The sequence below is a fragment of the Talpa occidentalis genome, unplaced genomic scaffold, assembly GCF_014898055.3.
Source record: "Talpa occidentalis isolate TD23 unplaced genomic scaffold, MPIMG_talOcc4v2.1, whole genome shotgun sequence".
NCBI classification, from domain to species: Eukaryota; Metazoa; Chordata; class Mammalia; order Eulipotyphla; family Talpidae; genus Talpa; species Talpa occidentalis.
The window spans coordinates 103,574,481-103,590,345 of NW_026555331.1; the positions used below are offsets into that span (position 1 = coordinate 103,574,481).

The 15,865-nt window shown below is 38.8% G+C and overlaps 1 protein-coding gene across 5 annotated transcripts in view; it reads left to right on the plus strand.

Annotated features, from left to right (window-relative positions):
- The window catches only part of SNX10 (sorting nexin 10), a 74,228-nt gene that overhangs the window by 45,894 nt on the left and 12,469 nt on the right, over window positions 1-15,865 (plus strand). For 4 of the 5 annotated variants that reach the window (XM_054692434.1, XM_037509548.2, XM_037509535.2 and 1 more), the window contains one exon: window positions 13,520-13,606. In XM_054692434.1, the coding sequence (XP_054548409.1) occupies window positions 13,520-13,606 (87 nt within the window). Of the gene's footprint in view, window positions 1-13,118; window positions 13,163-13,519; window positions 13,607-15,865 lie in introns of all 5 variants that reach the window. The other variant, XM_037509528.2, reaches the window with a different exon arrangement.

Genomic DNA, 15,865 nt, shown 5'->3' on the forward strand with positions numbered 1-15,865 from the left:
GCCAGAGGTTTTATTGGAACTTTTTTTTTTTTAAGATGTATTTTTTATTTATACAATAGCTGGGGTAAAGGCCAGAGGCACGGGAGGGTGAGAGGATTCACCAGAGACAGAGTGGGGAGCAGATCAGGCAGACAGACTGAAAGCATTGCTGAGGCAAGCAGCGGGCATGACTGGAGAGGTCTGCCGTGCCATGTGGGAATCTCCCTGGCTGGCCGGGATCGAACCAGTGCTGCAGAGGCTGCGGACAGCTTCATAGCGCTGTGCTCAACCCTCTGTGCCTGCGGGGAGGCCCTGGAGCTCATTTGAATACTGTGTGTGAGATTGACCTTTGGGCCCCTGGTGATCGGGCTAAAATTTTCAGTTTCCAGTTCCTCCAGAGGAGGAACTGTGCCAGGGTTGTCCCAAGCCCTCATCAAATTCACACAGTAAAACTGTCCAATGATCAAAATCCCAGCAAACAAAGACATATTCCTGTCAGGCAGGACTTTCAGGGTCTTAGAAGGCACCTCCCAGTGGCTGAGAGCAGGGGCTGGAACTCCCTTTGGATAAGGTCATTCTTCACTACACACCTGCATCAGCCTGACTGCTGGGCAGACTTGGCCAAGGGAACAGGTTGTGCCCACTGCTGCAAGGCACGTTTTAAAGGTTGTTCTCTTGGGGGCGGAATATCCAACAAAAGCAATGAAGACTTTTTTCTAATTAGAACAAACTTTTATTTTGCTTGCTTGGTTTAATCACTTTGTTTTTATTATGATCTCATTTGAATTAATAAAAATTATACATGAGTTTTAACAAACTACATAAAGGAGCAATTTATTGACCTTGCAAAAGTCCTTTGTTATAAATACATACACAGCACGGGGCCTCCCTGGTGGTGCAGGGTGTTAAGATGCAACCTGTGAAGCTGTCTACAGCCACTGCAACACGAGTTTGATCCCCAGCCAGGGAGATGACCCACATGACACAGCAGACTTCTCCTGACTCGCACACTGCTCCCCTCAGCAGTGTATTTCAGTCAATCCTCCTGTTCTGTTCCCCACTCTGTCTCTAGCGATTCATCTCACTCCCTGCACTTCTGGCCTGTATCCCAGTTCTTGTATGCATAAATAAATAAATCTTTTAAAAAAATAAATACATGCACAGCAGTATTATAGCATTAGGAAATTTTAAAGTAGAAAGTCATTCAAATGAAAAGAAAAAATACTGCGTTTAGAAAAAAGGTATAATTAGTAGAAATTTACTTTAACCTCTATAGTAAGGAAGAGCTAACAAGAGCAGATTCTGGGTATACTGTAATATTCTACTCTTGGTCACATGTCAGACCAACTTCTACATGTGGCCCTAATGTTCTGACTTTCAACCCATCACTCTTAAAGTCAAAGCTCCTAATTGTTTCTAAGGATTTAGAAGAAGTTCTTAGGTTTCTAAAGCTCTGTGTGATCTGACCCAGCTTCTTTCTCCTGGCTCATCTCCTGCCTTTCCCCCAGCCAGGTATACTTCTCACTCCTTAATTTGGAGCTTGTTTCAGAGTCTTGAATGAGTGCTGTCTGCACTCCGGGCCCCTGAGCTTCCACAGATGTTTTCCCCATGGCCTGGAATAATCTCTCTTCCGCAGCCTTTATGCCATGCTGAATGGCTCATTCGACCTTAACCTTCAGGCCTCAGCTTAAAAGTCAAGAAGAGGCTTTCTGAATATCTCAATTATAATAGATATTTTTATCTCACCGCCTACCCCAACAGCACCGTATAGTCAGGGCCAGTTTGAAGTAGAGGAAGGTTTGGTTGTGCCCTTAAATATCCTAGTGACTGACTGTTGTTTAGTGGGAAATGATTCAGGTCAACTTAAGTGCCTATGTAAGGGCCAAATGCAGTATCACTGATTGTTCTAGACCAAGGGGGTGGTGTGTGTGTAAGTACTTTCCACTAGGTACACACAGCAGACTTTGCCATTTTATCATGAGGTTGGCATGTGAGTTGAGACCTATTTACTATCTTTGTTAAGATTCAAATGACCTGGGAGTGACATCTTGGTTGCATCAAACTGGTAGTGCCAGCCTAGAAGTTTGGTAATTCTTTCTTTCTTTCTTTTTTTTTAAGATCAGGGGGTAGGAAATCAAATGCAGTTTCTCTTGTTAAAATAGCTTTATTACTATAATAAATCTGGAGAGAGGAGAACAGGGAGTGAGAGTCTCCCTTGTTAGTTAAACATGTTCCATTTGCACATTGGTTTGAATTCCCAGGAGAGCAGTATCCACGCTGATGGATCTTCCCCATAAAAAGGCCTTGGCATTGGGCCATTGTAAAATGAAAATGAATTCAGATTCATTCATGCATGCAACTTTAATTTACAATTAAAATATTATGGTTACATATTTTAATAAGAATAATTAGATGGGCCCAACTGAATCAACTCTTCTGTTTAATGAGACAGAACCCAGACTCCTAATGAAAAAGCAGGTGGCTGTAACAGGAAACACATTTTAGTCAGTGTCCTCTGTGGAGTCAGGCATTTTTTTGCTCTTTTTACATTCTAATAGGCTAGCGACCACTTTGATTTTTCTGCATTACTAAGGAGTCTTGCCTTTAACCCCTTTGAACTCATTTCTGAAGATGTGTGAATACACAGTTAACTCCTGCTGGACAGAAAATTACACAGAACACAGTATTCTAGCCCCTCCATGAAACTGTTCCTCTGCTCAGAGCTCACTTGATGTAAATGGGACAGTCCCTACCAATTTTATGTGACTTGAAAGGTAAAACTCCTTTTGTGTGTCTGGTGGAGTATTAGGGGGGTGGGGAGGTAAATATCCCCTTCTCTCCTGGATCATGATCATCAAATTCTATTGTTAGAGATGGCCATATCTAGGATAGGAGATTCTTCACCCTTCAAAATGTACATACTCCATAGTGGATATAATAGCAACCTCCAGTTCTTGACCCTTCAGTGATCATAAAGCCATCAGCACTGTGACAGGGAAAGCCTGGAGTGTAGAGGCCAAGTCTCAGGGGTGTTCAAGGTGCCCCAAGAACCCTGTGCTGAGGGAGGGGCTGGGGCCCCAAGGGAGAGATGGGGAAGGATAGGCTGCTGTTTTGCATCTGTTGCCTCTAAGCTTTACATTTACATGTTCAAGAGACCTGGTCAGACTAATGGTAGGTAGTACTTGGACTTGTTCTTGGGATAGCATGGTTTTGATACTGGGAAAATGATTGAAAACTGGCTGGGCTGGAACCAATGCATATCATTAAAGAATATCCCATGCTGGGCCTTTGAAGGGGGGAGCTAGGGGATAAGACAAAACACTCTCCCACTCCCCAAAATCTAGATGTTTTCCCTTCCTTCTTTCCTTTTCTTAGTCTCTGACTGTTATGCCCAGTTATTACATTTTCCTATTTAAACATAGTTTTGTCTGAACCAGTCCCAAATTAAGATTCCCTCCCTCATTTTTTTTTCCTTCCAGAGTTTAAAGGAATTGTTCATTTCAGAACATTTTTGGAAAAGTGTAAGGGAAAAAATAGACTTTGGGCTATTTCTTTCCAGTCTTCTATACATATGTATATATCATTTTTAGAAAAATTGAGATCATATAAAATTTATAGTTTAATATCTCACGTTCTTCTAGCTTAGTATTCTAACACATTTCAAGTAATACTTTGTCAGACATGATTAAATTAAAAGAGGCTTCCAAATAGAAAGATAAGAATTAGTAAACATAAGTCTATCTTGACATTTGTTAAGAAATGAAAAAAAGAGTAACTTCATAGTGAAGAAATCTGATAGATATCATCTGTAGGTAGTGATCAAAATCAACAGCAGCAGTGAGATGTCATAGTGATAGTGCATGCCCTTGATGGGACGTGATAAGAATGGCACTGTGGCCTCTGTGGTCCTTCTCCCTGAACACGTTACCCTGCTGTAATTGTGAGAATGACTTCAGACAAACCCTAGCTGAAGAACATTCTACAAAATGCCTACCCAGTACTCCTCAAAAATGTCAAGATCATCAAAACAAAGCTGAGAAACTTGTTAGAGTCAAGAAGACAAAGAGAACACCATCGTTAAGATAATGCAATACCCTGGATGGGATCCTGAAACAGAAAGAGGACCTTAGATTGAAACCAAGGAAATATGACTAAAATGTAGACTTTAGTTAATAACATCAGTATTGGTTCATTAATTGTGACATATGTACTGTACTAATATGAAATGTTAACAGGGTGGGACATGTGAGTATTCTCTCCCATCTTCACAATTTCTCTGTATATCTAAAACAGTTCTAAAATAAAAAACATTTACAACAAGTAACATTGAATTATATATGCTCACATACAAAGATTTCTAAAAGACTGTGCAGTGAATAAAGCAAAAGATGCAAATAGTATTTATATTATGCTCCCATTTGTGTTAAAATGATGTGTGCATCGCTTATGCATAAAATGTATAATATACATGACAGTCCTGGATAAGTGGGTAAGAAACTGGTAATCAGGCAGGGAGGGGACTTCATTTTCTTGGTGTACTCCTTTACATTTAAAATTTTGCCTTTCTCTCTTTAGAACGTATTTTAATATTTTTATAGCAATGAAAACAATCTTACATTTTAAATATAGATAAGTATTGGGATATCATTATTTTCATGGTGTCAGTATATGTTACACATAAATGGTAAACGTTTTCAGAATTAGGTTTCTGACTTACTTTCACTTTCAAGCACCATAATTGCTCCTTTTCATAAAATACTTTCTTCATTCCTCTCCTCTCCTCTCCTCCTCCTTTCTTTTACTTTTCCTGGTTTTACTTTTTATCATGAAATTTTTAAGTCATGAAAATAAAGTTATGAGCCTCCATGTAATCTCTTACCCAGCTTCAGCAAATATTCGCTCATGACCAGGCTGTCTCCCCACCCCACCCCCACTTCCTCCTGTTACCACACAGTGAATTATTTTAAAGGAAATCCTAAACATTGTGTAATCTCATCTGTAAATATTTCAGTATACATTTCCAACAAATGACACTTTTTAGAAACAAACACATCTTCACACCTTAAATAATTAACATGAATTTTTTCAGACCATTAACTATTCAATGTTCAAGTTTCCCTGGTTATTTTGAAAAAAAAAAATTTTATAGTAGTAGTTCCAGTTGTGAACCAGATAAACACCACTTTTGGCATTATATTACTGAAAGTCTTAGTCTGCCTTTCTCTCCCTTTTGCAATTTATTTGTTGAAGAAACTATTTCTTTTGTCCCATAGAGGTTTTAACATTCTAGATTTTGCTGAGTATGTCCTATGGTATAGTTTAACGCAGGTTGACAGTTACTTTTTGTTGCAAGAGATGAGTGTTTTCCCCCATACCTTTTCTGGTGTATTATAAGACTCAAAAAGGAAACTCTCCTTAATTTTGGGTGCTAATGGTATAAAGAAACTTGCAACATCATAAGCTTTTTTAAGTCACGTAAAAGTCATGTAGCTGAATCTCATCTATCCCTAGAAAGTAGTAAAAACTTTCTTAAAAACTGTCATTCAAAACAACAAGAGTATGGCATTTAAACACCTCCCACTAATAAAGTGGGAAATAACATTCCTCACAGTATGTCTTTTAGCTAATTTGTCATAACTATTATTAGGAAATAAAGGAAAGTTACTTGATACATTCCTTCTGCATTTCAAATTAGTCAATTGTAAAATGATAGCGTGTAAAACTGGCTAACTTTTAGTTTGAGAGTGTTCTGTCGGAGTCTTGAAAAGAACCTTGGTGAATAAGACTTTGGTTAAATTCTGTAATCATTAGTTGCGTAGAACAGTGCTTACCACAGAGCCTATACTAATTGACTGAATGAATGATGAATGATTGAAACTTTGCTTTGGGATAGGAAAAAATAATACCCTGAGAAAGTGAGTACAAAATGAAACATGTTTTCATTTTTGTGATAGAAAATTCTTATCAAGGCTATGAAAAATTAATACACCTAGAAATTCTACTTTATAGCCTTTGTTTCTACTTGTCTTTTAAAAATTAACATGTCGTTATATCTACCAGAAAGATTAAATCTAGACTGTGAGAAAATGAAAAGGAAATACAGCTATCACAATCACTAAAATGAAAAACAGTGATAATCCCACTAGAAGCTGATAGATGTGTATGGGTCTCTCAATGTGGTGTTGATTTGCATTTCCCTCATGGCTAATGATGTTGAACATCTTTTCATAAGCTTGCTTGCCATTTGTACGCCCTCTTTGGTGAAATGTTTCTTTGTATGTTTTTTCTTTTTCCTAATTGAATTCTTGGTTTTTTAAATGTCGAGTTTTGAGGGTTCTCTACGTATTCTAGATACAAATCCTTTGAGGGATGTTTACTTTGCCAGTATTTTCTTTCAGTCTGTAATTTGTCTTTTCAGCTTCTTCACAGGGTCTTTTGAAAAGCACAGGATGTTAGTTTTGGTGAGGGCCAGTTCATCACCTTTCCTTAGGTGATTGTCCTTTTGGTATCACGTTGAAGAACTCTTCATCTAGTTCTAGTTCTAAGTCCCAAAGATTTTCTCCAACTATATTTATTTTTTTTCCCCAAAAACTTTATATCTAGATCTGGATTTACATCTAGATTTATGATCCATTTTGAGTTAGTTTTTGTATAAGGTACAAGGTGTAGGTCAAGGTTCTTTTGATCTGTGCATATCCACTTGCTTCCGAACCACTTGTTGAAAGGTTATCTCACCTCCATTGAATTGTTTTTATACTCTTGTCAAAAATCAGATGGGCATATTTGTGTAGGTTTTCTGTTCTGTTCTGTTCTATTCTCTGGGTTTTCTATTCTGTTCCATTGATCTGTGTGTCTGTCCCTCCGGCAGTACCACACTATCTTAGTTAATGTTACTATATAGTAAAAACCCTTAACATCAGGAAAAGATATCCCTCTTACTTTTCATAATGGTTTTGGCTATTTTGGCTGTTTTCTATGTAGATGTCTGCTAGCTCATCTGTTTTTTTGTTTTTTTGTTTTTAATATTTATTTATTTGTTTATACAAGCACTGGGTACAGTCAGAAGCACGGGAGGGTGAGAGAATTCACCAGAGCCAGAGGGGGAGCAGAACAGGCAGACTGACGAAATACACTGCTGAGGGGAGCAGCAGGTGGCAGGAGAGGTCTGCGCGCCATGTGGGACCCTCGCTGGTGGCCAGGGATTGAACCGGCACTGTAGAGGCTGCGGGTAGCTTGGCAGCCCAGCGCTCAACCGCTGCGCCACCAGGGGAGGCCCTAGCTCATCTGTTTGTTCAAAAAATCTTGCTGGGATTTTACAGGAATTGCATTAAACCTATAAATCAATTTGGGGAGAATTTATCTTCCTGTGTTGACCCTTCTAGTCCACAGTATAGGCATATACTTATATAGACACATATAAAGAAGTATGTTCTTTGATTTCTTCAATAGGATCCTATAATTTTCAGTATACAGAACCTATATGTCCTTTGCTTTTTAATCTTCTTTGTAATCATTTGGTTAATTAACTTGCAAACAGTTCATGAGCACTTACTCTGTCCTAGTGCTGTGCTGCTAGTGCTAGAAATGTAAATGTGAAATACAAAGCCTTTGGCAAGGTAGGCAGGACAGAGTTTTAGAAGCACTTACTGTTTGAACTGATATTTTAGCTGGTAGCCAGGAAGATACATTTTCTTCTCCAAAATAATGGAATTTTAGTAGAACTGGAAATTGCCTGAGGTTATTTCTAAAAGAAGCACTGGAGATGTTTGAGAGCACAGGGTTTGGAACAAAGTTGGACCTCAGTTTGAAGCCTAGCCCAGCCTCAATGGCCATTTGACTCTGGCCCATTGGCTTAAGCATTTTAGAAGTTTTATTTTTTTATCTGTAAAATGGGTTGCTGATATTACTGACCTCTTAGGATTGTTGTAAACATTAAAGGAAGTCATGTATTAACATGTATCACAGTGCCTGGCATGTCAGTGCCCTGTGCATTATAGCTGTTGTTATTACTTTCATCTCATACCAAGGCTAAGGAAAAAAAAGACAAGGTAGGTGGATAAATGTATAAAGGTTGAACCTGGACTGGAAGTGGGGAAACAAGATACACTGAAATCAGAGTGATTATTATAAGAGACACAGGAATGAGATTGCAGAGTCTAGCAGTCTCTCTTTTTCCAGAAGCCTGTTTTCACGTGGAGAACAGTAGGGATCAGTTAGTGTAAATTTTTAATTCTACTCTGCCTGGTTTCTTCCTTCCTAGTAGATATAGTCATTAGGTCCAAGAAGTCATTAAAGTGTTTAATAAGGTTATTAAATTGACTAACTGCTGCTGCTAAGGCAATTTTCATAGGAAATCCATATGATTCTAGGTATGGGACTCGGAGCTGTCCTCTGTGGCTGACAGGCTGTCAACATTCCTTTGAAGGATGGCAGGCAGCATCGTGAGGGATGCATCTAATTAAGAGATTATAGGTGAACCTTGGCTTCCTGGTGGTGCTGTTCATAGCTGGAAGTATGGTGAACTTCACTAATTCCTTCTAATTGCAAGGTGGGGGAGGGGTGGCCCATCTGAATTATAGAATATTTTAAGATAAATGTACATTTATTACTTTCAATTACATATTTTAACCCCAAGTAGGCTAACAAATTGTTGTCTGGAACTAGTCTTAGGGGACTAGTTACTTCTTAAGTTACTGAAGCTATCGGAATGATTTTCAATTATTTCCGTGTAAATAGATGCTTCTGGAGTTCTTTAGGCTGCCCAAAAACCTTCTGTTCTCATAGACCTTAAGCACTGCCCTTGTAGCCTTATGCTATTAATTATGCACACCCTTACAGGAAGGGGTTTGTTAAGTTAAGATAAACTTTAAACCAGCTACTAACTAACTTAACATTAATTCATGGAGACCAAGAACCCAAGTGGATGAAGTTTTTATTTCAACTGAAGTTTGATCTCATCCCCCCCCCCCAGGGAATTAATTAATTCCTACGGATATTCATTTGTTCATTAAGTAATATTAATGAAATGCATTGGACTTGTCACACCCTCATCTAAGCCATCCTAAAGGAGCTTAGCATCTGGTCAAAGAGGCCTAAGCAGTGAGATGAAGTGAGGAGGGACTCTCACCAAGATCTCAGAGACATTAGTGACTTGGGGGATGGTCAACTTTGTCAGACCGGGTGAATCTGAGCATTTCCAGAGAGATTCCAGAATTACCACAGACTGAGATGTGTTTTGAAATGAATTAGAATTAGCCAAAAAAAAAAAAAAAAGATGGCGGAAAAAGCAGAAACTGGGGGAGGGGCAGCAGTCTAGGCAGAGAGAACAGCATGTTCAAAAGCTTGGTGGTATGAAAGGCATGTTTGTGCCCTTGGAGATGATAGAGTGAAAATCATGAAAAGCTATCTTGTGCTCACTAAGGAACTTGATCTTGAAGGGGCAAGTGTTACAGGATTTCAGGGAAATGACATCATCAAATGGGTGCTGTGGAACCATTTTTGAATTAGTGTGGGAGATGAATTGGCTGTGAGCCCAGAGATCAATTAACAGTTCTTGACTTAATGTTGGACAAGTGGTTCTTGAACCAAGGCAGAGAGTAGAGAGATTGGAGTTGTGGGTGGCTCAAAGGAGGGTAAATCTGAAGGCTTGGTCAGCGTGGATTGGGAGATGAATCCAAGGAAAAGTCTGGGGTACCTGGGTTTCTGGCTGTTTGTTGGGGAGCAGAATGACATGGAAAGGATGTGGACTCTGGGATTGAGAGATTTCCAAGTGGAGCATGCCAGGAAAGGGGCTGGATCCATGGAGAGACGCCTGGACTGGGATGGAGATAGGCTCATCAGCTTATGCCGGGTGCTTGGGGCCACATGTTTGGGCGAAGTCGCTTCTGGAATTGCAGCAACAGCAGGGTGGCTCTCAGACTGCTGCAACATTTAAGAGAATGAGAAGAAAGAAGATTTGCTATCCATGAAAGAATAGTTTAACACTCCAGCCAAGTTAAACTTTTTCAGGATGAAAAATATTTGGTCTTAACACCATAGTTAATTTTGACTTTGCCTTTATTTATTTATTTATTTTTTTTTATAGAGGCATGTTTTATTTTATTTATTTATTTGTTTGTTTGTTTGTTTTGTTTATACATGCACTGGGTACAGTCAGAAGCGCGGGAGGGTGAGAGAATTCACCAGAGCCAGAGCCGGGAGCAGAGCAGGCAGAAGGACCGAAGTACACTGCTGAGGGGAGCAGCGGGCGGCAGGAGAGGTCTGCGCGCCATGTGGGACCCTCCTCTGGTGGCCAGAGCAGCCGGGGATCGAACTGGCGCCACAGAGGCCGCGGGCAGCTTCGCAACCCAGCGCTCAACCGCTGCGCCACCGGGGAGGCCCTGACTTTGCCTTTAACATACATTGCTACTGGTTTCTTAAATTAATAATTTTTACCTTAAGAAAAGTTATTCAGTTGGTTTAGCTTTTCTTCATTTCTTACTGCCAGTGTTTGTGAGGACACCTCAGTGCTTTGGGTTTGTAAGTTCTTGCCTTATTTATTTATTTATCTTTCTATGGTGACCTGGCGCCTTTTTTCTTTTAAACATTGAAGTATAATTGACATATAACTTTTCAGGTGTACAGCATGATTCAGGATTTGTATACATTGTAAAATGATCTCCACAGTAAATCTAGTTAACATCTCTCACCACATAAAAGTTATAAATTTTTTTCTCGAGAATTTTTTAAATCTACTCTTAGCATCTTTCAAACATAAAATAAGGTTTTACTAGCTATAGTTGGCATGCTGTGCATTACATACCCATAACTTATTTATTTTAAAGCTGAGCATATATACCTTTTAATCCTCTCCACTTGTTTTGCCCACTCCCCCTCACCCCCTCCTTTGGGCAGCCGCCAATCTCCTCTCTGTATCTGTGAGCTTGGATTTTGGTATTTTGTTTTGTTTTGTTTTTTTGAGATGAGATAGATTGGACAGGAATTATTCCCATTTTCTAGATATGGAAACAGAGGTCCAATGAGTAAATTCATAGTAGAGGAAGTCGGTGTACTGGAATTTACCTCTAGTCTTGTGAGAATGAATAATTCAGTGTACTAGCCATGAAAGGGGACCTTACTCCAAGTTTATATGTTAATCATTGAGCAGTAGCAGACAAAGAGGGAAAAAAGTCCTGATTTTGTTCCAGATGTCTGTCGTTACTACCATCTTCAATTAATAACATACTGAGTGACCAGGGTGTGTGTGACATTATAGTAACTAGACTTTATAGTTTTAGCTCAGAAACCACTTTTTTTTAATCACAAGTTTGTAGCAAATTGTCATATGTGTTTCTTTTGTCTTTTCATTTTTGTTTATTCTGTGTAGTGGCCCACTATTTTAGTAATAGGTCAATATGGAACACTGAGCTGTTGGAAATAATTCCCCTTTTGGGTTATTCACGAACTTCTGACTCTCTGGTGGAAAAGTGGAGCTGCCAGCACCCTGTGAAGGGATGTGGTGACATGTGTCCTGATGACCAGGAGTCTCTCCTGCAGGCTGGCTTAAGTGGGGGCAGGGTAGTCTGGTTAGCTCTTGTCAGCACTTGACCTTGCTCAAAGTTACAGGCCGGGCTGACATCTATATTAGGCACAGTGTCTGGGGCCCATACTGCTTTTAGGGGCTCATGAAACTGTTTTAGTTTCTTTTAAAATCAGAGGAATAAAATGAACTCCTAGGTCAAAGAGAAGGTTTTAATATGTAATATTAGTATATTCGTCTTTATGTGCATATGATTGTAAAGTATGATTTAAATTTGTGTGTGTGTGTGTGTGTGTGTGTGTGTGTGTGTGTGTGTGTGTGTGTAGGAAAGAGCTCATGAAATCAGAAGTGCCTAGGGTCCGTGAAAGTCAGAATGCAGTGCTGGGTGTGTGTGATGCTTTGGAGAGCAAATGTGACCCACTGTGGATGCTGATCTTGCTCACCTGTTTGTCCTTCTGTTCACTGATTCATTGATGATTGATGCATCTCTTTCAAGAACTGTGGGTGTGTACAAAGCACTCCAGGAAAATCACACACACACACACACACACAGTGATAGGAGACTGAGGTGAAATGTACAGACTAAGGGCAGGAAGCCTGGGTTTTGTTTCTGTTTCCTCCCTGTTTCTGGGCAGGATCTGCTTCACCTCTCACCTATGTGCAGTGAGGATCTCTTATACTTTGCTTTACAACTAGTTTTTAATCCCACCTATAATTTGAAGAGGGTCAAAAATATATAGCAATGCTCTCTATTGCTATTTATTTTTTTATCTTGTTTTCCTCTCTCCTTTAAATGACTCTAAAAGCATAATGAAATATAATGGAAAAATATTAAATAAGAATTCTCTTGAACATTAACTCATAATCCTTATAAACCAAGAGTAAGCAATGGGGCAGAATGCAAGTCTCAAATGCAGGCGCAAAGTGTTTGTTGTCTTAGGTGAAACTTGATAGGTGGCAAAGTTATTTTTAGGGAATAGGGGCTATTTTTATCTCTCTTTTTTAAATTCTCTGTAGTGAAAAATTCTCATTTCATCATCTGCATAACAAAGTAAGTGCCCCGTCCTAAAAACCCTATAATCTTTATCTCTTCTCTTGTACAGCATCTACAACCTGCCTCTCAGAGAGGCCAAAGCACAGCAGTGAGAATTGCCTAAAATTTCAGCCTTGAAGCTACTTAAAAAAAAAGTTAAAATATTTCAATTCAATTCAATTAGCAAATTTATAATAACCAAGCGACTAAATTACACCTTAGAATTTATCATGCCAAACATAATACTTTTTAAATGTACATGTTGGTGCCTTTTGAATAGTAAAAGGCATTGTGTTCCACATTTTACCATGTTTTTCTTTTTATTATCTTTAAAAAGGGAACAAAATTGTCTGCTGTGTGTGTTTTTTAAACATGTCTAGCTTCTACCTCTAACATGAAGCTGTTGTGAAGATGAAGTGATTTAATCCATGGGAAAGTGTATTTTTAAATGAGAACTATAGTGTCTAAAAAGAGTTGATCTTTCCATTAATAAGTTACCACTGTTTGTTCTCATGAAGCCAGTGCATACAGAGTCATTTTCAACTCTCCTTGCTTGTTTTTTATATGACTTTCTTATTTGTGTTCTAGAAAGTGATTTATTAGGCGGGACCTGTGTTAGAGAGAGGAAGAAAGTAAGAAATGACAGCTTTTAAAATTTAAGGGAAGTGTGAACCTATTTTTCATGATTAAAAAATTAAAAATCCATTTTAGATTATATTCTTATTGTCTTCATAGAACCCATAAAGTGCTCCAAAAGTGCATTCAGCTCAGTTTTACATTATTTTAAAAATTCCATCTATGGCAAAACTTTTTTGTGGACTTCCTATAATGTCTGATTCGTTACTTTTACTTCTTGTTTTTTAAAGGATTACAACCACAGTGGTTTAAGTTCATTTCAGTATTGTTTGAGTTTGGTCATTTTTCACCTCCTTCAGCCCTACTGGCAATTCTGAAATATATTTCTTTCTTTCTTTGTGATGCTCCTACAGGAATTTGTAAGTGTCTGGGTTCGAGATCCTAGGATTCAGAAGGAGGATTTTTGGCATTCTTATATTGACTATGAGATATGCATTCACGTAAGTACATGGTCCACAGCTCACAGCAATCGTGGTGATTTTCATTTATTTATTTATTTATTATTTCAAGATTTATTTATTTATTTATACAAGCACTGGGTACAGTCAGAAGCGCAGGAGGGTGAGAGAATTCACCAGAGCCAGAGCAGGGAGCAGAACAGGCAGAAGGACCGAAGTACACTGCTGAGGGGAGCAGCGGGCGGCAGGAGAGGTCTGCGCGCCATGTGGGACCCTCCTCTGGTGGCCGGGGAGCTGCCGGGGATCGAACCTGCGCTGCAGAGGCTGCGGGCAGCTTCGCAACCCAGCGCTCAACCACTGCGCCACCGGGGAGGCCCTCGTGGTGATTTTTAGGGAGCATCCTGGATGGGGCAGTCTGGTTTACTTTCAAATGAAATTTGTAAAAATTTTCCTAATTCAAACAACCAAATTTGAATGCTTGCATCTTAAATGAAGTAGTTTTCTAAATTACTTTAGAAGATGTTTTCTTAAGTTGAGAAATTATTTTAATTATTTACTATAACTTTGTTAATATTAATATTTCCATGTTTATTGCCTTTATGTACAAAGATGTGAATACATCTAAAATTCACAGTTAAAGAGTATTTATAGCTCATTAAAGATATTTCTTTATGATTTGTTATCACATAATGCTGGATAGTATACTGAACGATAAATCTTAAATTTTGAGAGGATATAAGCTTCCCTAGAAAAGTGATGTGCAATGTTTTCTATATAGAATGGGGAAGTAGGAATGAATATGTGCAATTACCTATATGTGCCTTAGTCTAATCTGATTATCATAAATAAATAACTAAAAAATGATGTATTTTATTTGGGAAAAAAACTGATTCGTCATCTTTTGAACAGGGTCAGGTCATGTGCAGCTTTCAGTGATCATCTTAACAAGGTTCTACATCTTTCTTTGCAAAAGGCCAGGCAGTAAATATCTGTAGTTTTGTGGGCCTTTACAGTCTCTTAAGAGACCACTCAATTCTGCTGTTGAAGGATAAAAGTAGCCATAAACAATATGCAAATGAAGACTGTAATTGTGTTCCGATAAAACATAGTTGGTGAGGACATGTAGCAGGCCGGACTGGGCCCCTAGGCTGTGGTTTATTGGCCCTGATATTGAAGGTGGTCACTTTCCCCACTTGATTTAGTTCACACTTTTTCAGATTTTATCTGTGATTCCTTAGCACAAGTACAGTATAATTTAGCCTTTACTCTTCCAATTGTATGTAACTACACAGTGGACACCCAAACATTGGCCATCATGATGTCCTTTTATTTCTGTCTTCCCTTTTTTCTTTCAAGTTTCCCTAACTTTAGAGAATAAACAAAGTAGAAATTAAAAACTGTTTTTTTTGAAAGATTTTTTAAATTTATTTATGCATACTGGGGTATAGGCCAGAGGTACTGGGGCGTGGGGTGGTGAGAGGATTCACCAGAGACAGAATGGGGAGCAGAACTGGTGGATCTACTGAAATACACTGCTGAGGGGAGCAGTGGGCAAGACAGGAGAGGTCTGCTGCGCCATGTGGGTTAACTCTCTGGCCGGGGATCAAACTCATGCTACTATGGCTGGTGGTACCTTGAGAGCACTGAAGCTTTAAGCCCTGTGTCACCAGGGAGGCCCTGCAGAACTTTTTTTTTTTTTTTTTTTGATGATTGTGTTGAAGGTTGTTGCCAGGGTCAACCCAGCATTTTGATTTTGTTAATAGTTCTACCAGAGATTCATAAAGTGTGGAAAATTATGAAGTGACTACATCCAGCTAAGCATTTGAAAATGAATTGAAATTCTTTTGTTGCCTTTTAACTTCCTGTAAAAAAAATTAGGAATCCTTATCACACACTTTTTGGTAGGCATGAAATTTAATTATCCTCAGAGTTAATGAAAGTATACATTCTTCTCTGCTATGTAATTAGTAGGGTGTAAATTCAAACATGTTCTCTTGAGCCAGAAATGATGGGTTCCACAAATTTGGTGGTATTCTGGCATTTCTTTGAAATGCTAATTGACAATAAAGAAATCTTGTTTTGTTTGATAGTAGAAGCAATAAACAGATAACAGATTTAGAGAAATTACTCCATGAGTGTTCTCAGTATAGTCTGATCCTGATGAGGCTTTCTCCTGTTGTTGTATGATTAGGAGTGGATGGGACTGGAATGTTCTAGTAACCTCCTCAGAGCTATACCCATGGAGTTTTGCAGGTAGAGAAGCTGCTGTTTAACTTACTTAAATTAATCTCAAGGGAAATG